The sequence below is a fragment of the Biomphalaria glabrata genome, chromosome 17 (assembly GCF_947242115.1).
Source record: "Biomphalaria glabrata chromosome 17, xgBioGlab47.1, whole genome shotgun sequence".
Classification (NCBI taxonomy): domain Eukaryota; kingdom Metazoa; phylum Mollusca; class Gastropoda; family Planorbidae; genus Biomphalaria; species Biomphalaria glabrata.
The window spans coordinates 4393816-4421398 of NC_074727.1; the positions used below are offsets into that span (position 1 = coordinate 4393816).

The 27583-nt window shown below is 36.5% G+C and overlaps 2 protein-coding genes across 3 annotated transcripts; both read left to right on the plus strand.

Annotated features, from left to right (window-relative positions):
• Window positions 1–890: 890 nt before the first annotated feature.
• Window positions 891–12290, plus strand: LOC129923803 (uncharacterized). Of its 2 annotated transcripts, none has more exons than XM_056016538.1 (3): window positions 891–1021; window positions 1687–1833; window positions 9329–12290. In XM_056016538.1, exons 1-3 carry the CDS (start codon window positions 1011–1013, stop codon window positions 9570–9572), a joined length of 402 nt encoding a protein of 133 aa, XP_055872513.1. In that variant the 5' UTR covers window positions 891–1010; the 3' UTR covers window positions 9573–12290. The 2 variants fall into 2 exon arrangements, with proteins under 2 accessions (XP_055872513.1, XP_055872512.1); XM_056016537.1 differs by having other exon boundaries at window positions 1739–1833.
• A 7366-nt stretch (window positions 12291–19656) lies between these two features.
• Window positions 19657–27274, plus strand: LOC106065963 (uncharacterized). Its single transcript, XM_056015034.1, has 3 exons — window positions 19657–19946; window positions 23707–23853; window positions 24567–27274. Exons 2-3 carry the CDS (start codon window positions 23714–23716, stop codon window positions 27202–27204), a joined length of 2778 nt encoding a protein of 925 aa, XP_055871009.1. The 5' UTR covers window positions 19657–19946; window positions 23707–23713; the 3' UTR covers window positions 27205–27274.
• The last annotated feature ends 309 nt before the right edge of the window (window positions 27275–27583 follow it).

The following is a 27583-nucleotide window of genomic DNA, read 5'->3' on the forward strand; positions in this document are numbered from 1 at the left end:
AGCATAAAGGAAGGGTCACAGATTGCAGATGTCATACACAACAGAAGCAGAAAGAAGGGTGAAAATGCAACGGCGCCTGGTGACTATATATGCCCAGCCTGCGATCGCAGCTGTGTATCAAGGATTGGCCTCTTTAGTCACACAAGAAGTTGCAAAGGGAAAAGATCGTCTCTCGAGACGTAAAATGCCACAGATAAAATGCCACAGATCTATATCCATACAAGTATTATTAGTGAGACGTTTTTTACATAGTTGCTAGGAGAGAAGGCGATTTCATTAAATACTGCGCGGTTTACACAATTTTTATTATCAAAAAACAAAAAAAAAAAGCACATAAAGATACCCCATCAGATAAATATTTGAAGGAAAAAAAATACTATGAGTATTAAAATTATATAGTTGACGTCGATGATGAAAATTAATACTTTTTGTTGAACTTTAGCATAAGGAAAGAATGCAACTATTTAAAATATAAAAAAGTAAAGTCCCCCCTTTCAGACCTTGTGGTCTATAGGGCAGATGATGTAAAGGTCATCTGTTTCTGTGGCCTACGGTTAACGAGGGTGTCATGTGGCCAGCACAACGACCAACCGCCTTTACTTTTCCCTTACTAATGTCAGGTACCCATTAGAGCAGGGTGGACTCAAAGGCGCCCGAAGATCCCGAAATTAAAAATCCCAGTCTTCACCAGGATTCGAACCCTGGTCCCCGGTTCGGAAGTCAAGCGCTTTACCGCTCAGCCACCGCGCCTCCATTTAAAATATACACTTAGATAATTGTGTTATATTTTGCGTAACTTAAAAAAAGATAAGTCATCTAATACTTTGAAAGCAGATAATGATATGTATTCTGTGTTAATCACTGTAATCATGCTTATCTTGAGCCTATGACAACCATAGGGAACACTATAGTTAGCTCAATGCACGGCCTTGTGAAACTGAAGATAAGAAGCACATTTAGTTTGGTTGTTTATTCAAAAGCAGCAAAGAGCAGATATAAACCTTATATAAATGTACAAAAGGTAATTATTTTTATATCTACATTATTTAAGCTCTCTGAAGAAGCACTAACATCGACACGCTCAGTACGAAATATGAGTTATCAATATTTATTCTTACAATACCTCTTGTTGGCTTGTAAAATCTTTCAGGGACACAGAGACCAGAACACGACCTAGAAAAATGGCGCATACACTTTTGAAGAACATTAACATTTTTAGAAGCCCCTGTAAGGGGAAAAAGCAGCTTTCGGGTTTGTGTAAAATCTCCGTCTGTCCGTCTGTCAGACTCAGATCTAAAAAAAACTAGAAGAGAAATAAAAATAAAAATGTCTGAGGCAGATCAGTGGGAGATAATCCACTGTCTGTTCTTGAATTAAGTTGAAATTTTCAATAATTATTCATAGTCGATTACAATATACGAATCAATCAAACAATTAACGAATTACACAATCAGTTATTGGTAATCAATTATATTTTTAAATATAAAAAAAAGGAAGCCTTCTCCTGCAAAATTGGGATATGTTGCAATGAATTTGTGGCTCTTCCCTTTAGACAAGATTTGTTTTTCAAATTTTTAAATACTTAGTTTAAAATTGCAAAATCAAATTTTATTAGAATCATACGCTGTAGGCAATTTTAATTCAAAATATTATATTTTGCACGTTTCTTCAACTTGTTTCATACAGGAAGACAATCACTTTGCTTTTGATTTTTATGAAATTTTCTATAATGTTCAAGAATGTGGACTCTTCCAATAATCATCCTTGCCCAGCTGCCTATGTTGGAGAATCTTACCAATTGCATTGTCCAGCGGTGAGCAACCAAGAAAAAAGGTAATAGTAAACTTAGTAGCACTTACCTTACCCTTTCAAAGGCTTGTTCATGATTGAGAATGGTAGTGATACAGTCAACTTCTATGGTATCTATTTTACATTGCTAATCCAGAGATCATAATGGCCTGCCAATTGCCTGTTTTAATTTGAGCTATGAAATTAGTCCCTGTATAGGACTATCCAATTTTTAAAGCCAAGTAAACGCTTATCTTCAGGTGTCGCCTGATGTCTCTATTGATTCCATGTTATAACTAATTGTAAAAATGTAATATTTTGCCTGTAAAATCTTATCACCATAGACATAAATAAATATAGACTGGAAGTAGGAAGTTATTTTTATTTGGGGGGAGTCAATATGTTTTATGTACTATATCTATGTGAAAAACAAAATGGCGGCGATTGAGCTATAAATTCTAGGACTAACATTTCAGCCAATATATACCTTTGATCTTTAGTTTTGAAAAGTGCAAAACTGCCATATTCCCAATATTTTGTCTTTGTTTTATAATCACAGACATAGGCAAATATATATATAGGTTTGTGATGTGGATCTACAAACTTATCTTTTCCCAAATATTTCCGATAATAATTTGTTCTTTATCGTCCAGTCTATATATATATATATATGTCTATGGTTATCACATTATTATTGTTGTAACTTTCATTTGTAACTCTGTTATGTGCACTACTGCGCACTGACATTTTGTGTCTGCAGAAGATGTGCATTATTAGTTGTCAAGGTTCTATTTATATGCTTTGTCTCGACCTTGTCTTGGCTCGCTAGGGGATTCTTCAATAATCAATTACAATTAGTTAATACTTGCTTAGTTTGGCTCGCTAGGGGATTCTTCAATACTCAATTACAATTAGTTAATACTTGCTTAGTTTGGCTCGCTAGGGGATTCTTCAATACTCAATTACAATTAGTTAATACTTGCTTAGTTTGGCTCGCTAGGGGATTCTTCAATACTCAATTACAATTAGTTAATACTTGCTTAGTTTGGCTCGCTAGGGGATTCTTCAATACTCAATTACAATTAGTTAATACTTGCTTAGTTTGGCTCGCTAGGGGATTCTTCAATACTCAATTACAATTAGTTAATACTTGCTTAGTTTGGCTCGCTAGGGGATTCTTCAATACTCAATTACAATTAGTTAATACTTGCTTAGTTTGGCTCGCTAGGGGATTCTTCAATACTCAATTACAATTAGTTAATACTTGCTTAGTTTGGCTCGCTAGGGGATTCTTCAATACTCAATTACAATTAGTTAATACTTGCTTAGTTTGGCTCGCTAGGGGATTCTTCAATACTCAATTACAATTAGTTAATACTTGCTTAGTTTGGCTCGCTAGGGGATTCTTCAATACTCAATTACAATTAGTTAATACTTGCTTAGTTTGGCTCGCTAGGGGGTTCTTCAATACTCAATTACAATTAGTTAATACTTGCTTAGTTTGGCTCGCTAGGGGGTTCTTCAATACTCAATTACAATTAGTTAATACTTGCTTAGTTTGGCTCGCTAGGGGATTCTTCAATACTCAATTACAATTAGTTAATACTTGCTTAGTTTGGCTCGCTAGGGGATTCTTCAATACTCAATTACAATTAGTTAATACTTGCTTAGTTTGGCTCGCTAGGGGGTTCTTCAATACTCAATTACAATTAGTTAATACTTGCTTAGTTTGGCTCGCTAGGGGATTCTTCAATACTCAATTACAATTAGTTAATACTTGCTTAGTTTGGCTCGCTAGGGGATTCTTCAATACTCAATTACAATTAGTTAATACTTGCTTAGTTTGGCTCGCTAGGGGATTCTTCAATACTCAATTACAATTAGTTAATACTTGCTTAGTTTGGCTCGCTAGGGGATTCTTCAATACTCAATTACAATTAGTTAATACTTGCTTAGTTTGGCTCGCTAGGGGATTCTTCAATACTCAATTACAATTAGTTAATACTTGCTTAGTTTGGCTCGCTAGGGGATTCTTCAATACTCAATTACAATTAGTTAATACTTGCTTAGTTTGGCTCGCTAGGGGATTCTTCAATACTCAATTACAATTAGTTAATACTTGCTTAGTTTGGCTCGCTAGGGGATTCTTCAATACTCAATTACAATTAGTTAATACTTGCTTAGTTTGGCTCGCTAGGGGATTCTTCAATACTCAATTACAATTAGTTAATACTTGCTTAGTTTGGCTCGCTAGGGGATTCTTCAATACTCAATTACAATTAGTTAATACTTGCTTAGTTTGGCTCGCTAGGGGATTCTTCAATACTCAATTACAATTAGTTAATACTTGCTTAGTTTGGCTCGCTAGGGGATTCTTCAATACTCAATTACAATTAGTTAATACTTGCTTAGTTTGGCTCGCTAGGGGATTCTTCAATACTCAATTACAATTAGTTAATACTTGCTTAGTTTGGCTCGCTAGGGGATTCTTCAATACTCAATTACAATTAGTTAATACTTGCTTAGTTTGGCTCGCTAGGGGATTCTTCAATACTCAATTACAATTAGTTAATACTTGCTTAGTTTGGCTCGCTAGGGGATTCTTCAATACTCAATTACAATTAGTTAATACTTGCTTAGTTTGGCTCGCTAGGGGATTCTTCAATACTCAATTACAATTAGTTAATACTTGCTTAGTTTGGCTCGCTAGGGGATTCTTCAATACTCAATTACAATTAGTTAATACTTGCTTAGTTTGGCTCGCTAGGGGATTCTTCAATACTCAATTACAATTAGTTAATACTTGCTTAGTTTGGCTCGCTAGGGGATTCTTCAATACTCAATTACAATTAGTTAATACTTGCTTAGTTTGGCTCGCTAGGGGATTCTTCAATACTCAATTACAATTAGTTAATACTTGCTTAGTTTGGCTCGCTAGGGGATTCTTCAATACTCAATTACAATTAGTTAATACTTGCTTAGTTTGGCTCGCTAGGGGATTCTTCAATACTCAATTACAATTAGTTAATACTTGCTTAGTTTGGCTCGCTAGGGGATTCTTCAATACTCAATTACAATTAGTTAATACTTGCTTAGTTTGGCTCGCTAGGGGATTCTTCAATACTCAATTACAATTAGTTAATACTTGCTTAGTTTGGCTCGCTAGGGGATTCTTCAATACTCAATTACAATTAGTTAATACTTGCTTAGTTTGGCTCGCTAGGGGATTCTTCAATACTCAATTACAATTAGTTAATACTTGCTTAGTTTGGCTCGCTAGGGGATTCTTCAATACTCAATTACAATTAGTTAATACTTGCTTAGTTTGGCTCGCTAGGGGATTCTTCAATACTCAATTACAATTAGTTAATACTTGCTTAGTTTGGCTCGCTAGGGGATTCTTCAATACTCAATTACAATTAGTTAATACTTGCTTAGTTTGGCTCGCTAGGGGATTCTTCAATACTCAATTACAATTAGTTAATACTTGCTTAGTTTGGCTCGCTAGGGGATTCTTCAATACTCAATTACAATTAGTTAATACTTGCTTAGTTTGGCTCGCTAGGGGATTCTTCAATACTCAATTACAATTAGTTAATACTTGCTTAGTTTGGCTCGCTAGGGGATTCTTCAATACTCAATTACAATTAGTTAATACTTGCTTAGTTACTCAAATAAGAACAGTTAACACTAAATACACTCAACTCCAACTATAGATATCCATTGAACTACGAATAATACTTTAATATTCAATAAGCACATAATGAAATCAACTCTCAAATATTATTAATTCACAATCACTAGTCCATCAACTATATGAAAAATATAAATACAAAAAAAAAAGTCCATCAACTCTAATGAAACATAAATACATAACACCAGTCCAGGAAGCAACGTCCAACCTTCCATGACCGGGAGCAAGACCTTACTAGCTTAACACACTCTCTCTTACATTCAACGAAGACTTAATCACTCAGTTCACAACACGTGCAATGCTATTCACATTCACAACAAGGGGATATAACAATCATACCAAAATATTAAAGTAACATACATTCTTGCCATATCTCCTCCTGATTAGACTCGAGATGAATGTTGACAGTAGAAGAAACAACGGATTTCCCCTAAGTTAAGGGGTTAATAAAGACGTCATGCTTAAGACATAATAAATCTGTGTTTATGATGTCCTGTGAAAAAGACTTGTCCTCGTTGAGTTGTCTCCATTTAAGGCATTGATGGACTAAAGCTGAATTGCTTAGCATAGTTGAATTAGGGTACACTAATTTCAAGTGAATGTCTTGACCGTTAGGCGAACGGAGAGTGTTGGTGGCATATATATATATATATATATTAAAAGAAATTTCTATAAATCAAATAAGAACATAAAACTACAATGTTATTTAACCTTGGTTAGGCCAATAATAAAATATGAATCTTCTGTTTAGGACCCCTCAACTCAAGAAAACCTTTAAGAAACTGGAACAGTCACAAAATAGAGCAGTGAGATTCATAACAAACGAATATTCACATTTGACTAGGGTAACACCTTTAGTAAAATCACTAAATTTAGAAAGCCTTCAGGACAGAAGGCTCAAAAGTAAAGTAGCAATCATACATAAAACACTGAACCATAATCTTCAAATACAAAAACAAAATTTAAAAAAATACTCTGAAAGACACAAAGATAAAGGCACATTCCTCGTCCCATATGCTAGGACAAATTTGCACAAATACTCCTTCTTCCCTAGCGCTATTAGAGCATGGAATGGGTTGCCTGAGCTAGCCAGGTAAAACCAGTGACTTGGCAGAATTTAAGTCATTGGTTAATATGCATGACTGAATGCATGACGCGTAGGACGTAATCATCTTCTTTTTTGAAGTAACGTCTGTATTATATAAGATAAGATAACCTCTAGTAAAGTGAAAATATTCAGTTCAATGTTTCTTATTTCAATAATTGTGCATTTTTAATTCATGTAGTAATTATAGATAAAATGTCTTAGACATTGAATTAAAAAAATAGAATCAACAAACATTTTCCAGTGCAATAAACAATTTATTATCTAAAAGTATTATTATTCAACATAACAACGACACAAAAACTAACGATTTTTATTTAGGTGGGGGTGGGGGGAGCTATTAGAATTTTTGTATTTTTGGGTGGAAAGGGTTTGAAGACCTGAACTTTCTGCACCGAGTGACAGCAACCTAATTGACGCCATTGGGGAGGTTGTTGTTTCTATGAAAGTAACCTAAGTTTATTAACATGAAATTAAAATATAAGAAATTCAAATGTACTCTATAAAATAGCAATATGATATGTTCCAAACAGTTATTCAAAAAAAAAAAAAAAGTCTACTTGAATAGTGAACAGAATACGACATAGAATCTAATCTATATACTCTACTCAACGCACAAAATGTGTTATTATTGATCTATTAGCTCAATGATCTACTGGAAGTAGATAAATAAATTATTATTATAGCTTTTATATAGTGCTACTTTCATGCTTATAGCATGCTCAGAGCGCCTTTGGTCCAATCTCTAGGAGTTGGTTTTCCGTACTGCCTTTAGGCGCTCAGTAAAAACAACTCTGCCCGAGTCGGGTGTCGAACCTCGAGCCCCCTTCTAGGTAGCCAAGCCAAGCCAAGTTCAAGCGCACTTGGCCTCTCGATCACGCTTCCCACATGTCATCAACTGCCTCGCTTGATACAATCTCTAGTTCCTCGCGTCTTGACTCCTACCAACTCTCTCTTCTCGACGATTCGGTAACATACAGGGTTTCACGCCACCCTGACACTGGCCGCACTAAAAGTAACAACATCCTATATTAGACCAAAACAGTAATTTAGTCAATACCATGGCCTTAACTTACACAGTGGCGTAGCTAGGAAATTGTCATTATTTGGGAGCCAGGGGGCTCGATCTCTTTGGAGGCCCCCCCTGCTTTTCGCGTAATATTTAATGTAAAAAAAAAAAAAAAAATACTCATTTAGGGGCCCACCTCAAGTTGGGGCCCTGGGGGTTTGCAAAAGTCTCCCCCTACCTCCCCCACACTAGCTACGCCTCTGATCTTACATGTTACATGGCAACTTGCCTTCTATACACAAATTACACACTAGTCATTCTCTCAAATCAAAACATGAGGAGTCATTCACAACAGAGGTCAAATGGTGTCATCCAGACAAAAGGTCATAATAATAGACTACAAAATAAGTGAGAAGATACTGACAGGCGCCTGTCTATAAATTGTATTAGCTTGGAGAAGATTTATGAATTCGCGTAAACAGGATTTTTTTTTCGATGCGAGGTAAAATAATGTTTCATGTTTTTACATTCTTTTATTCATTTCTAATTAAAAGCATTATATTCGCCCTTACGAATTTTATTGAACTAAATAAAGTAGGATTTCTCTTTTTTAGCGGCCACCGAAAGGGGAATAGACGCTTTTAGTTTAGTGCGAAATGTCTGTCCGTCTGTCCGTTCGTCCCGTTTAGATCTCGTAAACTAGAAAAGATATTTAAAATCCGACATCACAATATTTTAGACCATTCAAAGTTCTGATACAACGGATACTTTTTTTTTCCAGAAAGCGAAAAATCTAATTTTTAAAATCAGATATGCAAGCAGTTTTTTAAAGAGAAAAAGCTAATTAGTATGCATTATAAGTTAGACCTAATTTAAAAAGAATTATCTAGTTTGATTTTCATATACCTGTACAATGCTCAGGTGGTTTTCCAGAAATAGGGTGTTGGGGGTCAGGGATATCTGATATTGTGTTGATTGTTCTGGAGTAGAGGATACTTGTATCATTTTTCTGTCTTTAGTGGGTTCAATGGTTAGGATGGTTAGGTAGTATGTCTTTGATATTAAATAATATTTCTATTACTATTATTATATTTTTAGGTTAATCACTTTTCAATTGTTTATGATTTAATACTTGTGAATTATGATAACTTACAAATAAAAACATATATATAAAAAAAGCCCACAAAAGAGGCAAGAGCGGTGGCTGAGCGGTAAAGCGCTTGGCTTCCGAACCGTGGGTCCCGGGTTCGAAAACTGGTGAAGACTGGGATTTTCAACTTTGGAATCTTTGGGCGCCTCTGAGTCCACTCAGCTCTAATGGGTACCTGACATTAGTTGGGGTTACATGACACCCTCGTTAACTGTAGGCCACAAAAACAGATGAACTTTACATCATCTGACCACAAGGTCTGAAAGGGAAACTAGTTAGGCCAGGTTCACATCTAACTTTACATTCACTTTCACCTATCCTTTGATCTGCGGGAAAGTTGGGGCACTACGCAAGATCTGTTAACCTTCTTTCTCCATTCTTATCTCTCATTTGTCTTTGATATAATTTCATTCGGATGTTCTTTCTGATAAATATTGAGGCCTGCCTGGGTGGACCACTTCGAGGGCCGATTTTGAGTTTGTGTTTCCACACAAACTGTCTTTTGTAACCTTGTTTCTTTTAATTTTGTTTCTTACTTTTTACTATCCTATAGTCACCACTATAGTGTTATTTCTATTTCAGCTTGATCGTCTGGAATCGAGATGATTCACAGAATCGATCCTATGGGGAAGTTAGTCGATGCTACTTCAATTCCACCTGCTTTACCAAGAATACATCTCGTATCTATGTCAACGCTACATCAAGTTGGAAGTCGCCATACTCTTACACGATACGATCTCCAACGTCACTGAGGATGATAGAGACACAGTCATCTCCTGTGCTGCCATCTACGATACATCGTCACCATCTAAATCAGAGACCATAATGTCTTGCCAACTTCCTGTCCTTACTGAACCGCCATCTTGCCAAGCCTCATTGTATATGCCAGATGTATCAATCGTCTGCTATTTCCCAAAAGTCCATCCAAGGGTCAAATGTGAATTCGGGTACGAGAAAAATGTTTTTCAACCGGAAGTGCAGGTAGATTACGAAGTGAAAACGTTAACACATGCTTTACCTGACTATTACAAAATAACATGCAAAGGTTTGTTGAAGTTTGAAGCCCCTTACCAAACAAAATATTATGTAAGATTCACTCCGATTTACTTAACGGACATGATAGAAGATGGGGATAAAAACCAAAGTCGGGTCGAAGAGGTCGCTCTTACAATGTCTCCTAAGCTGGTCATCAACAGTCCACCTTACATTACCATTTGTCCACCCAGTTTGGCTAAAAATGTGTCTGTTTACTGTTCTGTTACTTCTTTGTCCCCAAGAGTAATTCTAGATTTGTTAGTTGACAATGTTAAAGTCACACCGAAGAAGCCGCCGACATATATATCTAGTCAGCTGTATATCACAATGCAGGAATACACATTACAAGTTGATACACATTTTCAAAACAGATCTCTTCGATGTGAAAGCGACGGCTTTTCTTATGATTCTGCCGAAATAGATTTATTTATTCCACCAAATTCAAAACCTCTGTTTGCACTGCAAGGAGGGATGGTAATCAATCACATAAATGTCATTCCAGAAAATTCTAAGCTTTCTATCGTATGTCTTATTAAAAACAGGATCTCACTTGTTTCTAATATTACTGTCGTCTGTTATTTTCCAAATGGAACCTGGTACCTTCATAAACACAGTTCTTCAAATGTTGTCGTTTTCACAATTAACGGGGAAAATCTTTCTCATGACCTTGTCTGCAATTGTTCGGCTCATCAAGATTCTGATTGTTATACCAATTACACAATTCTAACAATTTCTGTCGAAGGAGCTAATGAGAACCAATTTGGATTAGAAATAGTGTTACCGACAGTAATAGTAATAGTCCCAGTTCTTTTGATCCTTTTCTGTTGTGTCTTCAAAAAGAAATGTTCTTGCTACAAGGAGAAATATTGCATATGTGGTAGGAAAAAATATATCAAAGCTACTAGGACAAACGATATTTCAAACAACAGAGTTTCAACAGAAATGGATCTTATCTTTCCAATAGGACATTCTCCAAAAGAGTGCTCATCATCACAAACCTTAGTGAAAACAAAATTTGTCGACCAGAAAGACTTAAAACCGTCTAAGGAATTACGCCCTGGAAGTGAAGTTGTCTCGGAGACGTACTCTTCAGATAAATCTGAAGAAAACATACTACAGAAGAGTGTGAAGACTATTGTCGAAAGACATACAGAAGACGAAAGACTTGACAGAGCTGAAGGCGGTGCTATCTCCGATATACACACGGAAATTGATAATTTAAAATCGCACAGAGAAAGTCGAGATATAAATTACGCAATTAACACCGAACTGTACTCTGAAGATATTTTAACCCCATTTAATCCTTCTGCTGAAGACTGCTGACTGACTAAGACTAATCTGAAAAAGAAATTAGGCTGCTCAAAAAGATTTCAAAATATCGATTAGGGCATAAAATCACTGAAAGCATTTTATAATTTGGCATTGTTCATGCGTTATAATTTATTTGCAAAACTACTTCTCGGAGATCATCCATATAAAATTAAAATAAGGCAGACATTATATACGCTTACGTACAAGACAAATGTGGATTGCTAACAAAGAACGCGAGATACACATTTGAGACCAAAAGAGAATCAATCTATGGCCGAGGACAGGCAAAAGAAGGCGAAAAGAAAACCCTAAATCGACTGGCAGACAACGGTTATGTCTTCGTTGGTATGGGTCAAAATATGTAGGTCACAGCTGGCACTGCGTTGTCACATGAACTACTGCACTCATCATTAATCTTCAGTCTCAAAAGAATAGTCTTAAGATTATTAAATAATTGGGACAGAAAGTGTAAGCTTTATACCCATAAGTCACACTTACATTAACGATCAGCCGTTATAAGTAAATACAAGACATTGCTACTGCTTCTATTATTATGTGTTGGATATTTCGTTACATTAATCTATTAGGATGGTGGCACCGCTTTATTAATTCTAATCTAAACAATATAGTCTTGTTGTAGCAATGCCAGAATATTAAAGAAAACTAAAGAACATGGAACATACTTCGTAGCGTCAGGCGCCCAAAAGAAAGGTAATGTCAAGGAAGAATGAATTACTTGAGGCGTTTAGGTTCTGGAGTATCTGCGATATTTTATCTTTTATTATCACTGCCTGGTATGGCAATATGAGCATTAAAAATTAAAATAAACCAAAAGTCCAAAATGCTGCTGGTAAAGTCATTGGCAAAAAAAAACAAAAAAACCCACACTTGGGCAGCTGTTTGATAAAATCATTCATAAAAAAGCTAAAAAAAAAAGAGATTTCAGAATTAAAAAATCACCCTTTGAGTCAGGAGTTTTGTGAATCTACCATTACAAAAGCGATACAAGACACCGATAGCAAAGACAAACAGACACAAACACTCTTTTGTTCCCCTGGCAATCAAATCATTAAATAGAAACATTCTGATATAAATATTTTACATGTACATTTACTGACATTTAGAGTGAGTCTGGCGTGAATGTGTACATTGTTTTTTTAAAATTGTAATTGTTTGTTTGGTGTAATGCACAAATTGTAAGTCGAATTTTCTTATGAATAATAAAGATTACTTATTGTTATTGTTGTATGACTTGTTCCTTACTAGTTTGAGGACACAGGCTGGGGAAGTGTAATTTTAAAAACAGATACAGAGCAGTGGCGTAACTAAGGGGGGGGGATGGGGGGGGGAGAATTTTAAAATCCCCCCGGGCCCCCACCTAGGGGGGGCCCCCAAATGGGTGTCCGAAATTTATTTGTAAATACATAAATTAATATATTTGATTGACAAATAGTGTCAACGGGTGTCTTTTTTTTCAACATTTATAGATTAAAAATTTATCACAAAGACTAAACCTAGATCTAGGTCTATCAGTACGTTGACTTTGTTGACATTTTAAAAATATTTTTTCCCACAGAGATCAAAGTTTTTTTTAAAGTTGGTTTTACATTTTAAACTTTGTTGCCACGAATAAAACTGCATGATATACAGGTATCTTGTTACCTTTACTAATAATAGATCTAAATGGCGAGTATTTTATGGCTACACTAATTAACCTTGAAGCAAAATTTACAGAATCGAGTATAACAGATCCAAAAGTTATTCTTAATAATGCAAGAATAGTCCATTATTCGGGTTTGGCGTCTATAATTTCAGAATTAAACTTCACACTCGAGTTATTACCCCTCTATTCATCTTTCATCAATCCAATGGAAACTCTATTTTTATTTCCATCTAATCCTTTTGCTTTCGCACAAAACACAAACAACAAACAATAACGTAATATCATATAATATTAGCACATCCTTCCTTTTGAAGTTATTATCACACCCTTCCTTTTAAAGTTCTTAAGAGTGATATCTACCATTTGGAGGCCCTATGCAAAACTGATCGCGCGGGGCCTAGTCTGGGTAGGGATGAGCATAATGTCAATATTATTTTTTTTGAATTAGAAAATAGGGCTACTTTCGTCTTTGCAATACATTTTTATCAAATGAAAGCTCGAAATGCCACTTTTTATTTATTAGCACCCCAAAATGTCAATTTCGTCTATTCTTTAGGAGATTTGAATAAATTAAAAAAAAGTTCAGGACTTTATCGTATATTTTGCCTTTTCATGAGATTTCCTGGAGGCCCTGGAAAATCAGGAGGTCACGAAAACCCTGTTATTTTATATACGTTATAATGGTTTAATTTAATAATGTACACTTAGAATTAGCGCGTGTCCTATGAAAGCGCGGGGCCCACTGCGACCGCATAGGCTGCAGTGGCCTAAGGCCGGCCCTGTCTACTAGGAACTTTAACAATTCGTCCACTTCTGGTTGTCTTGACTGGCACAACAAGTTCTCTAGACGTTGGTCTATAACTGTCTGTTTCGTTTGTTCCAACAGTTTGCAGTTCATTGTCTCCATCGGTATCATAGTACCCAGAGATGTCTTCATCGAAACTCTTATTCAAAAAGCGTTGATTTCTTCTGTATGTTTTTCCGTTTGTCTTTATGATGTAAGATCTGGGTGCTGAATGTTTTTTTATGACAACTGCTTTCTGCCATGTTTGACCTAGACGAACTCTCCGACAGAATAATCTTTAGGTAGTCTTGCTTTTGCATTGTATTTCACTTTGCTTTTCATCTGTCGTTCGTTGAGTAATGTCTCTGCATTTTCAGCTACCGATGGTTTCAAAAGTTTGGGATCAGTTCGAATGATTCCCTGAGTCTTCTACTCGTCACCAGTTGTGATGGTGAATACGGCAGTCCACTTATCGGAGTATTTCTATACTCGAGCATAACGAGATATGGATCTTTCCCACTTTTGTATGCTCTGAATCCTTTTGCTTGCGCACAAAACATAAACAACCAACAATGACGTAGTACCATATAATATTAGTACAGAATCTTCTTCATGCAGTGGGAAATTAAGAATTTTTTGCTTATCTTGAATTCTGGTCAAAGCTCTTGCTCCCAATTAATATAGTTCGGAAGAAACTACAAAAGTCTGGACTGCATATATGGAAAGCTGCTAAAGAAATTAGTACCCTTTCATGCTTTCTGCAAAATGATGAGAAACTGACAAAAACCCAATCCATCAAAAAAGCAAAAGAAGGTAGTGAATACTATGGATTCCCTGTAATCCCTGTGGGAAGCGTGGTCGAGAGGCTAAGTGCGCTTGAACTTGGCTTGTCTTGGCTACCTAGAAGGGGACTCGAGGTTCGACACCCGACTCGGGCAGAGTTGCGTTTACTGAGCGCCTAAAGGCAGAACGGAAAACCAACTTCTAGATTGGACCAAAGCGCTCTGAGCATGCTATAAGCATGAAAGTAACGCTATATAAAAGTTATAGAAGAGAGAAAAGACTTGATGGGAAGTTGAGTTTTAATGTAGGACTGTCAATAGAACTGCAATTCAAACGTGTTGCGACAGAAGTGCTGGACAGATTTCATATGGAGATGAAGGGCAGATTCCAAAGGCTGGAAAGAAAATGGATACCTTTGGGTTTCTTCTTGAACCAAGACACCTGTTAGATGAAGACCCGCTTATGACAAACTGTGCTATTTTTCCTGTTTGTATGATGTCATTGATGCACGAGCACTTTTCATCAACAAACCAGTAATACAATCACCAATAGACATATTGAGGAAACAGGCTTCATATGGTAATTACGTGTGCTCAAACTTTGCAACCTCCTCCGAATACTGCTAACTCAGGCCACTTCCATTACGTCATGTGAGAGATCATTCTCAAAGCTCAAGTTCATCAAAAGCTATCTCAGGAGCACAATGACACAAGAAAGGCTTATCATGGCTTTAATGTCAGTGAAGTCACAAATACTAGAAAGTATCGATGTAGTTGATGTTATAGATGTCTTTGATGCACAGAATGCACGACGTGAAGCGATATCAATTGAGATTTGTCACTTGTGCATTATTTAACTAATAAACAAAGCTTTTATTCATTAAAAGAGTCTTGATTACTTTTTGTTAAGTTTACTGATATACTGAACCAATTTGATTTGGGGCTTATATATTTTTGCGTACATTATTCCATGTCATATGTCGAATGTCAAAATGCAAGGGGCCCCCAAAGAGGTCAATCCCCCCGGGCCCCCAAATCCCTAGTTACGCCCCTGATACAGAGTGATTAGAGATTAATTTTGTTTTTTACTTATCTACTTTTTTCCAGAAAAACTACAAATATGTAACTATTTTACGGTAGAAAATGCAATTAAAATATGCCTTGTCTACGAACAAACGTCCAATAGTCTCAATGAAATGAATATAAAGTGTCTAGACAGACCGATAATGACCTGAAGCTTCAGAAAGCAGATAGCCACGAGGTACCACCAAGAAAGTTTTCGTCGCATTATTTACGTCCAATGTATTGTTTCTTCAAAAAGAATGATTCATATTTTTATTTTATCACGGGACATCACCCGTACACGTATATTTAATGTACAAAATAAGAATATTTATGTCCCTTTTTTTGTGGTATTTCAGTTTGTTATCAGATTAGTGTTAAATCACTAATATTGCATTAGTCCATGAAACCATCAAAAGTCCAAAGTACGTGTTCATGAAATAGTACAAAAAAAGTGATTTTACTTTGTATACTTATGTATGATATAGTGAAAAAACAACAATGTTTATTATACATTTTTAAGAGGGAAAAACAATAGTACTTTTTGTTCATAATATTTACAATAACTTATTTGAATTATTATTGTTATGTCTGATATCATTATTACTGTATGTGAGCTATAACAGTGTCCATTAATCAATGTAACTTGTAACTTGCTGTACGGAAATGTGTGTTTGGGTTTCACATCATTTTACTTAATAAATGGAGTGGATGAATCCTCTACATAAAGCCATTAAGAGTTTAAAATGTTCCTTTTTTTTTTTTATTAATTACTTTAGTAAAAAACAACTTTCATACTATCAGCAAGCTCAGTGCGCTTTGGGTTATAATATCTTTTCTAGACCAGTGGGTGGAGAGGATACACTGAAGAAGGTTTACTCCGTTCACCCACCCAACCCACCTCTTCACAATAATATCTACAACATTCCTCTAGGTTAGAGCCTGTATATAATTTCTAGCTACCAAAAAAAAAAGCTAAAATAAAACCTTTAACCGTGACACCCCCAAGACAGACACTAATTCGGAGCTGCTGCTTGAAGTGGTTCCCTGCAATCGTAACTACATAAATGCATTCTCCTAATGTCTACATCGCAAATTTCATCCGAATTAATGATAAAATAATTCTACAAAGATAGTTTTTGTGGAAATAAAAAAATTCTCAACCGGCCACTGAAATGGTCTCGGGAAAGTAAATAGATAGATCTCAATATTTTCTGCATGAATATTTAAACGTAAAGCTATAAAATACTATAACAATAATGACCAACTGAGTAGAATCTCATCAGCGGAGACTTATTGCCGCTTATACTCGCGAAAACCGGTTTTTAGTACGCTACAAAAGATGTAATGGTGTTTAGTAAATAAATCTTTTCAACTTTTGAAACATTGGTAATAATATCAATTCTAGTTCTTTATTATTCAAACGCAAATAAGAGATACTGTTACTGACTTCTCGTCACCTATCCCCTTTTTTTTGTTTTTTTATTTGGGTGCGTGCACGACAGTTTGAGAAACGCTTGCATATTGCGCATGTGCAGAAACACTTTTTCTCTATTAAATTAAAGAGATAACTTGTCTTTAAGAGTACCAGATTGGCCAATGCGTTTCAAGTGCATAAAAGTGTTTGTTTTTCTTTTATAAAGAGAAAGAATAATAGACATCAGATCACACGCGTCACTCACACGTCACACACATGTCACACAAAAAGGCACACATACTACACACATACACGTCACACACAAGCCACACACACACACTTCAATCACACGTCACACATACATACTCTTAATACATGCTTTGTTTTTTTTTTAAGTATTTTTTTTTATTTTCTTGTTCTGCTACTAAAATATGTCACTTTAAAAAATTAACAAGAATGACTTGTACCATTACCTTCTCTCTATGTTCGCAATGTGTTTGGTAGGATTCACCAAAATGACGCGTAGGACGTAATCATCTTCTTTTTTTAAGTAACGTCTGTATTATATAAGATAAGATAAGATAAGTTATGCTACTGGACAGGGACAGGGGCGGATGATGAACATTAATGAGAATGTTACAAACATCCCAAACAAAGCCATTTTGCTGTGAAAGAGCATTTAAATATTTGTAACAGGATAGCTTAAAAATCACAGTCACTATCTATTTAGGTTTGGTGTCTAGCGATACATAATGTTTGCATGTGTAAAGGTATTATCATTATAGCTTTTAAATAGCGCTACTTTCATGCTTAAAGCATGCTCAGCGCGCTTTTTGGCCCAATCTCATTTGTAGACCAGTGTGTGTGGGGGGGGGGGAGAGAGGGGGTATCTAGGAGTTTGTTTTCCGTGCTGCCCGAGTCGGGTGTCGAACCTCGAGCCCCCTTCTAGGTAGCCAAGCCAAGCCAAGTTCAAGCGCACCTAACCTCTCGACCACGTTCCTAAAACTGTGAGACGCGTACACTGCGACGAACGCTGTGTTCAGAGCTTCTTAGCCTGTACGATGTGACGCCTAGAGGAACTCATTTTTTCAAAAAAAAAAGGGGGGGGGGGAACTTCACAAAAGTTTTTTCTTTAACTGGAAGAATAATGTGGAAAGTAGAATTCCTTTATGAAGCCCATACAATGGGAAACTTAATGTGCGAACGTAAATTGTTTACTCTGGAGAGGTTGGTGGCGTCACAGGTGAAAATGTGAGAATCACTTTTGTTAATATCATGAATATGTTTCCTAGATTCTGCATTTTCCGACACCTTTTCACCTTAATGGTATGACATTTTATCTGTGTTTTTTTTTAGCGGGGGGGGGGGGGGAGTCTAAGGGAAGAACTGTTCACGCTAAATTTTTTTTTACAAAATTTTGGAAAATAATTAGTAAGTCATCTAAATAATAAATGCTACTGGTTTAAAAAAATAAAAAGCCTAGACATTCTACAATCGTCCTGCAGGCCGTTCCTGGAAATGAAACAATCTCTTATATGCGCATAGACTTTACCCAAAATAGTTGCGAAATGTTGGATCTACATCATGATCTTATCATCTCTAATGAACAGACGTGCACCTTAAGTAAAAACACTTGAAAACCTTTCTTTGGGTATGTTTTTCCTACTATACTTTACAGCGGTAGATCCAGAACTTTTAAACAATAACCAGCCTATACACGTAAAGTTAGTTTGTTTTTTTGGAAGTTTAAAAAAAATAACTCTAAATGAAAGCAATTTTTATTGTGCTTCATCTTCTATCAGGCAGTGCAAATAAAAAAAAAATTGGGGGTAGGTGATTGAACCTACACAAACAAAGTTCCAAATAAATGGTCAATGATTCACACTGTCTTATACCGAATAGGAATAATCTCACTGGCTTCCTGGAGGACTTCGTAGAACTTGTCATTGTCCTCCTGAAGCGAACATAGTGTGGGGGCATAGGCAGTAATTAGACTGACTTTTCCAGATGTAGGTCATCATACTTATGCTTAGTAGCTTTTCCGAGCCACCAACAGGAGGGACTATTGTGGGAAGTAGACTGTGTCTTGACGGCAAAGCCTACACCATGCACTCACGTCACATCCTGTGCTTTTCCTTTCTAAAAGAAAGTGTAATCAGCCTCGCGGAGCAAGCCGTCATCATTTACTCTTCTTCAAGTGTTAAAGAGTTAAAGGCTCACCACCTTCACCTACCCTTTAGCCTGTTGAATCCTTTTGGGGAACCACACATGATCGGTCGACTGTCCTCTCTTTTAATGACAGGCCCGTCCATTCTCTTATGTTGTCTTTTCGTCGCTTTCTCTAGGCCTTTAAAAAGTACATGCTTTCTCTCCCATTGTTTTTGGGACCTAATGGTAAAGCCTAAGATCTTTTTTTTTTTTTTTGTTTGTTTTAGTACAGGTGTGTGTATGGGGCAGAGGGTATATCATTTTGTAATCTTACTGTTTGGATAATTGAACAAAAATATTTAAAAAAATACTTTAAATATATAAGGGAAAGAACTACACATTTCATACAAATATCTTAAAACTCTAGCATTTATTTCCGTTTTTATTTATTAAACACGTTTAATTTTGTAGCATTAATTATTTAACTGATTGCTTCGTGTTTAGAGGGACAAATAGTAATTTTACAAAGTTTCAACTTGTTCCTAGAGCTGGAAGTGGGAGAAAAAAATGTGCACAAAATGTGTACCAGACAGGCAGACGGAGAGAGTTGATAAAAGATTTGTAAAAAGTGTAATACTCAATATACTTCTACAATCTATCTGTACTATATATGGAGCACCTTTTTCTGGGACAACCTTGATGACAATTTCTGTTTCGCTAAAGCCAAAAAAGATAAGGGAATTTCCTGTCCGCAGACTATGTCTCGTATTGGCCAGGACCTTTATATTGGTTGTATAATCTCCGCTTGATTTCCCATTCTGCCAGCAAGGCTTTGTAATTTATTAGGCCTAGATCTAGTTAGTATCCATTTTTTTTTCTAGCACATTTTTTTGTCATTGTTAGTAAACACAACATTATTATGTGGGGCTCTATTGCAGCTTCTTTCTAGAGTTTTTATCATTTTGTTTATCGTGACACTATTGACAGGTAGTTTGACGGTAAGATACTCTCTTCTTTTTTCTAGTACAATAACAATATTAAACAAGTGAATGTAGTGACAGATAAAGCAAAAGTTTTGACTACTGTTGGCGTCAAGCTTAACTATTTATTAGAATAAATATTGCCAGTCAAACTCGCCTTCACATTTACCGGTTTCTAACTAGTGTTCTACACTAAGTATATTTTAGGCAGTGCTTTTTTGTAAAAAAAAAATGTACCGGTACTAAGTGATGGATTGCCTAACTTTTAACTACTAATAAATTAATTAAAAAAAAAACTCATTAAAATACTAGAAAAGCAATAATTTTTTCCCCACATAGAAAAAGGTGCCGGTACGCAGTACTGGTGCGTACCGTCACAAAAAAGCCCTGATTGTATGTATGACAAGTTATTAAATATCGATCGTTTCCATCAAAGGTGTTTACTACGTTTCGTCAGTGGGAGGTTCAGAAAGGTGAGAAGCCGGTTGCTGCGTGGGTTGTCTGATCAAGACGAGGTCTCGTGAACCTTAGTGACAGAGAATGAATACCCTTTCGATTCTCGATTCTAACATAATAATAATAATAATAATAGTAGTAATAATAATAATTGCATTTATAAAGCGCTGTTAACAAACAAAATGTAGGCTCAAGGCGCTGTGATAACATTACAAACACAAACACGAGAGCTAAAATGACAAACTAATCTAAAAAAGTTTTAAACAGATAGGTCTTACTGTTATTCTTGATAGTAGTGTAGCACGTTGTCTGTCTGAGATCAATGGGGAGCGAGTTCCAATCCTTTGGTCCGTGTACTGAAAAAAACGCAGACCGTAACTTTTGAGGGAGAAACGTGGCACCACTAAAAGCGTTGAGTCCATTGAGCGCAGGGCTCTCTGAGGGACATATGGAGTAATCAGTTCTGCTGGGCTCTCAGAGGGACATATGGAGTAATCAGTTCGCTAAGGTACAAGGGCATTTCTTAATTGTAGATACACTGATGACAAAGTGTGGCCACCTTGTAGTCGATTCTCGCTTTCACAGAAAGTCAATGGAGTGTTTCCAAGAGCGTAGCAGCTGAATCTCGTCTTGCTTTTCTAAGAACTATTCGTGCGGCGTTGTTCTGAATACGTTGCAGCTTGGCTATTTTGTCATCAGGTATACCTGCAAGCACGGCGTTGCAGTAGTCAAGGCTGGAGAGTATGTATGCAACAGCTAGCACTTATTGAATAGCTTATTGGCTTCGAGTAGTTCCATGATCAAACATATTTGAGAAAACGACTTCATGTGATAAAAAATCAGCATTTAAATTTTGGTAAAATCTTAACCAACTGTTGTAACTGATCACGTCAATGATGGATAGAGTTACTGGAGCTGTAACCTTGCTCGGAAATGTTTAGGTTACATAAAAATATCAAAACGTCTTTATGTAGCCACTTATAAGAAACAGACGTTACTCAAGAAAGAAGATGATTACGTCCAAGGTCAATCTAGTCATACTTGTTTATCAATGATTTAAATTCTACCAAGTCACTGGTTTTCCTGGCTGGCTCAGGCATGAAAGTAGCGCTATATAAAATGTAATATTTATTATTATTACCTTCACCTTTACCTATCCCTTAGTATGTTGGACCACTGGGGCACCACACAAGATTTGTGGATCGTGTTTCTCCATTCCTTTCTGTCTTTTGCCTCTTTGAATGGCAGGCAAGTCCATTCTTTTAACTTGTCTTCCAATCGCTTTCTCTTTCTCCGCTTCTTTTTTTTCCTGGTATTGTTCCCTGAAGGAAGGTTTTTGCGAGCCTTGAAAACATTGTAGTATGGCCGTAAAGTTTTAGTTTTCGTTTTGTGACAGTAGCTAGCAGGTCATCGTGGGGTCCAACCGCTGCCACAACCCGGTCTCTAAACTCTTAGATTGAGATGCGGACTTCGAATGTCGTACCTAGAATCTTTGTGTAGCATTTCGAATCCACTGCTTGGATTCTCCACTCTAGTTCTGGAGTCAAAGACTCGCAAGCTTATATGAATGTGGCCATGACCAGAGAGCGAAGATTTCGGTATCGCGGGCTATGCCTTTGTCTATCTTTATTGTTTTGATCTCTGCAAATGGCTTGAAATGCTGCTGTAGACTAACCTATACCGGCCAGTAATTCAGGTTAGGATCCCTCATCTGAGACGATAGCTCCGAGTCATTTAAAGGAAACAGGTGTGTTACGTCTTATGTAATCAGACTCTATAGCGATATACCAACACCAAAACGATACAATCATAGTTTGTAAATAATTTAATCTTAGTTAACACTGTAGGCACTATATTGTTTTTATTCCTCCATCTTGGTTCTCTCCCCTCCTTTCAACACGCGTTCGCACCACTAAACATTTACACTACGATGCTCACGTAACAAGAAGATAGACCAGGGGTTCTCAACCTGTGGGTCGCGACCCCCTTGGGGGTCGATTGACGATTTGCCAGGGGTCGCCAAAGACCATTGAAAAAATTGATTATTTTTGTCTATTCTTCTATTGCTGTGTGTGTATGCGTGGGGGGGGGGTCGCGGCAGAGTGGGGGATTGTAAAAAGGGGTCGCCGAGCATAAAAGGCTGAGAACCGCTGTGATAGACGATATATATATATATATATATATATATATATATATATATATATATTATAGTTGCCTTAAGAAATTCACTAGATTCATATATATAATGTATCTCACAATGAGCCTCAGATTTAGAACTCCTTTAATTTTCTTTTATTTTTTTATTTTATTTAACCCCCCTTTTTTTTAGGCGATACAAGCGATCGTTTGGCGATTTGATTATCTTTTATTATTATTTGTGTGCGTGTGTGTGTGTGTGTAAAGTTTAAGTCCAAGGAGTTGTGTTGAGGCGCTGTGGCTGAGTGTTAAAGCGCTTTTCCGCTACTCATTATTTAGCACATAGGTTCTCAAATTGTGGTTCTCGGACCGCCCAGCTAATCGTTAGTTTTTTGGGGAAAATATTTGAAGCGTAAGCAGATATCTTAAGAAGAACATAAGGTGTTGGAAATAGTGGCAATGAACGATGCCGTATGAGAAGCCATACCATGTAAGGCAAATTACGTAAATATGCTCCTGAATATTCATAATTAGGACTTATACCGCACAAAGGCGGGCGACAGTGATTAGTCGCTTTGTGTTAGTTGTTTGAATGTGTTATCAAACGAATGTTTCAAGCGTCATCTTGTTACGAATCTGAATGAATAAAAAGACAAAGCCGTTAATGTTATAATCATATAACAACATGCATTCAAATCAGCAGATAATTAGTGCTATTAAAGCATGGAATGGGTTGCCTGAGCTAGCAAAGTGACCTGGCAGAATTTAAGTCATTGGTTAATATGCATGACTAAATGCATGACGCGTAGGACGTAATCATCTTCTTTTTTGACGTAACGTCTGTATTATATAAGATAAGAAGATACGAATTATTAGCAATGCCACAACAGTGAATGAAAAAGCTTTTAATCCTTCCTATATTATGGTATTGCGAATAGCGCAGAGCAATGAAAAAACCGAACACGAAATCGGATGTTTTGATTATACCAGCAGTTTTAGAAATATGTTTATTGGACAGACAGATCAGGTTGCGTCGCGGGTCTGCTAATATCGTATTTCTTGTAAAGTGGTCCCTGAACTGAAAAAGTTTGAGAATCTCTGGCTTAGCATATCCTACCTAACCTACTACTGTTTGCTCTTTTGCTACCAATAACATTTCATATTGTATGAACTGTTTTGGTTACAGGTCAAATATGACACTGTATTTGATTTTCCTGACACTGTCTACACTACTTAAGGAAATCGACACTTCAACTCTTCGCCACTGTCCAGTAGCGAATGTTGGGGAATCTTACGAGCTACATTGCAGCGGGAGGACCAGCAATGAAGGAAGGTACTAACGATTTTTTAAAATTTATAATAGATTTCTATGTGCGAAAAATGTATAAACTTTATTCAACCTGTAACGTTTTTTTTTTCTACTTTCATAGAAAAACATCTCTTTCGGTAACGACATATATTTGTAATATGAAACCGTAAACCATATCCTTTTTGAATGCCCCTACCTAATCCACCTTAGGCAGACCCTACTACCAATCCAGCCCAACATAACCAACACCCTGTACGGCAGTGCTGAACAACTGAAGAAAACAGCACACTATTTTTCCTTGGCACAGTCTACAAAAGAGCTGACAGCTTAACAGCGAAAAAGCTGGCTAGAAGAAGAAAAAGAAGAAGCTGACAATTTAAACAATTATTTCTTGCACCAAACAAAACATGAATCAATGAACAAAAATACTCAATTAGTCAATTAGTTTTTGGTAATTAATTACTGTGTTTGATATCGAATAAGGGAAATAATTTATACATTATCGATATATATAGTTTTAAGGGCGGATTAAATCTCCTTTAACTCTTTCCCTCCTAACTGACGATACCAGCGTTGATTCCACCAGAATGTGGTAAATAATTACTGAGAGAAAGAGTTAAGCTTTTTTTTTTTTTTAAGGATTTTTTTATGTTTTGCTTGTTTTTTTGTTTTTTTGTTTTTTTTTTGTTTTTTTTTTGTTTTGTTTTTTACTACTTCAGGTATTATTTGTATTTCAGGTTTATCGTTTGGAATCAAGAAAATATCGAGAATCGAACCAAAGAAGAGTTTGGTCGTTGTTACCTCAATTCCACCTGCTCTACTCAGAATACATGTCGCTACCATGTTAACTTGACGTTACAGTACAGCTTGAAATTATTTTACACCTTTGACAGCGTTTTGACAATTTCAAACGTCACAGAGGATGATAGAGATACAGTCATGTCCTGTGGTGTCGTCTACGAAACTTGGCCTCTGTCTGAACCAGAGATCCTAATGGCCTGCAGACTTCCAGTCTTTGACCTCACTCCGCTTCCATCTTGCCGCGCCAAGCTATTTATGCCAGACGTATCCATCGTCTGCGATTTCCAAAGAGTGTATCCTAAGGTCACATGTCTATTGGGATATGAATCCAACGTGTTTCAACCGGAAGTGCCTGTAGATTACGTGAAAGCACCAACTCCTGCCTGTCCTGGCTATTATGATATAAGTTGCAGGGGTTTCTTGACGTTCAAAGACAGATACCAAACAACTTATTATGTGAGAATGTTATATACTTATGAGCTAGACATTAAAGAAGGAGGGAATATCACTCAAAGCCGTGTCCAAGAGGTCACTCTCAAGTGGTCTCCCCAAATTGTCATCAACAGTCCACATTGCATAAGCATTTGTCCACCTAATACGAGTAAGAATGTGACTGTTTACTGCTCGGCCACTTCGTCATCCCAGAACGTGAAGCTCAACTTGTTTGTTGACAATGTTAAAGTTATACCGCAGAAGCCGCCGACACACTTAGATGGTGTACTCTATATCACAATGCAGGAATACACATTAGAAGTTGACACACGTATTCAAAATAAATCTCTTAGATGTCAACGTGAAGGTTTCTCAAATGACACTGCCAACATAGATGTATTTGTTCCACCAACTTTCAATCCTTTGTTTGGTTTGGGTGAAGGAATTGGTATCAATCATATAAATGTCATTCCAGGAGATGCTAAGCTTTCTATCACGTGTCAAGTTAACGGCGGGGTTCCTTTGGTCAATAACATCAGTGTCGTCTGCTTTTTATTTAATGAAACCAGATTCCTTACAGCACACAATTTTTCTAATTTTCTTTATTTCACAATTCATGAGAATTTATCTCCGCTTGGATCCTACTGTATTTGTTCAGCTCAAGATGTTTCTGGCTGCTATACCAGAAATGCTTTGCTTAGAATATCTGTCGATTCTTTCAATGAGAATGTTGTTCAGTTAGGCGACAAGTCTAACACCACGTATTTTATCTACATAGCAGCAGCATTGGTTTCAATCAGCCTCGTTTCCGTCGTCATTGCAATGTCTGCATTTTTCTGGCGCCATCGAAACGATATCGATAATCATTACTCTTATATTGTAGAAAAATCTGGTAACACTTTGGGATTTTCAAAAAATGTTTTGGCAAGTGCAACAACAGATCAATACAAGAATCGTTATGCCCCTTCAGTTCCACCTAGATTGATATTGAAAGCCAGCAGTGGAGCAAAGATTCACACTGCAGATTTGAAATACACTTCGGAAGAAAATTCCTCGGGAATACAAACAGAAAAAGATGAAAGTCACCTAAATGATAGCGAGACTATCACAAGCGATCACGAAGGTTTATCAAGATCAGAGGAGAAAAACGTAAATACGGCTGAGGAGAAACTCCCACGTTTGGATGTGGTTCAAACCCTTCTAAATGAAAAGCTTCCACCATTCAAATATGTTTCTTATTACGAGAAGCACCTCAGTTCATCGCCTAAAGCACTACATAAACTGACATCCGGATGTGGAGAAAAATTAAGCTCTAAAGACTCAGAGACAAGTTTGTCTGATGAATGTATGACTGTCTCACAGCTGCAAAGAATGAGAGAAACACAAAGATTACTCAAGGCTGAGCAGAAAGAGAGTGTCAAAAAACGTGAAAAATATTACTTGAGTTCGTCAGATCAAAGCTTAGCACAATCTTTAAGCTACACAAAACTACAACGTATAAAAGACTACATTAATGAACAGGACCCGCATACGTCGCAGAAACAAAAGAGCAAAAGAGCTCCATCAATTGGGACTTTGCGTTTTAATTCATCCTCTTGTTTCCTACCTGTGGAGCCTACGTTAAGGTTTTCTTCTTGGGAGGTGAAAATATCCGATCAAACTTTCGATAAGGGAAGTTACTCTGAGAATGTACTCTCCAAAAGTAAACCTGAACATAAAGAACGAAAGACAGATCTATTCGATGTTGAAAAAGAGGAGCAAAATACAAGAAGTCTAGCAGACACATGTAAGCCTCACTTAAAAGAGATTACTTGTCAAGCTTCAGAAAATGGAAAGACTGGCGTTGAAGATATATTTGGTTTTACATATAGTGACACTGTTAAAACAATGTTTAGTGAAGACAATAACCCTGTCAGAGCTGAAGGCGATTTTATCGTCACTACCCTAATGAAGAGCAAGATGCCAGGAGAGAGTTATTACCGTGTTTTAAAAGAAACGCAATCAGACGAGCTGCGTTTGGAAAATAGGGACAGTTTAGGCCTATACAAGGGTCTTTCAGATAAAGAGTTAGGTGGCGAGATTAAGGACAACTATGTCATCGCATTAATGAAAACCATTAATCCTTCTGAAGACAGCTTGTAGACAAATACGATTTTCATGAGAGTTTAAAAAATTGTTTGAAAAAAAAAATATTGAACCTTAAATACATCTACATGGGGTTTTTATTTTGTTATTCTGTTTTAACATTTAAGTATGGCACCCCCTGAACTAAAAGGATATGTCGTTCACGACTTCTTCGGTCAGCTGGGGTCTGGAGAAGCGCTGTAAGTGTCCGGAAGGACTTTAAGAATGTTATGTAAAATAAAGGAAACTGAAAGCAGTTAATTATTATTAATACGTTACCTTCTAAAGTAAATTCTGTATTTTATAAGATTATTTACTCGATATTCAGAATTTTCATTGTTCCAGCATTTCAAAAATGAACAGTCTCACTGTAACTCATATCACTAAAAATGTTTAT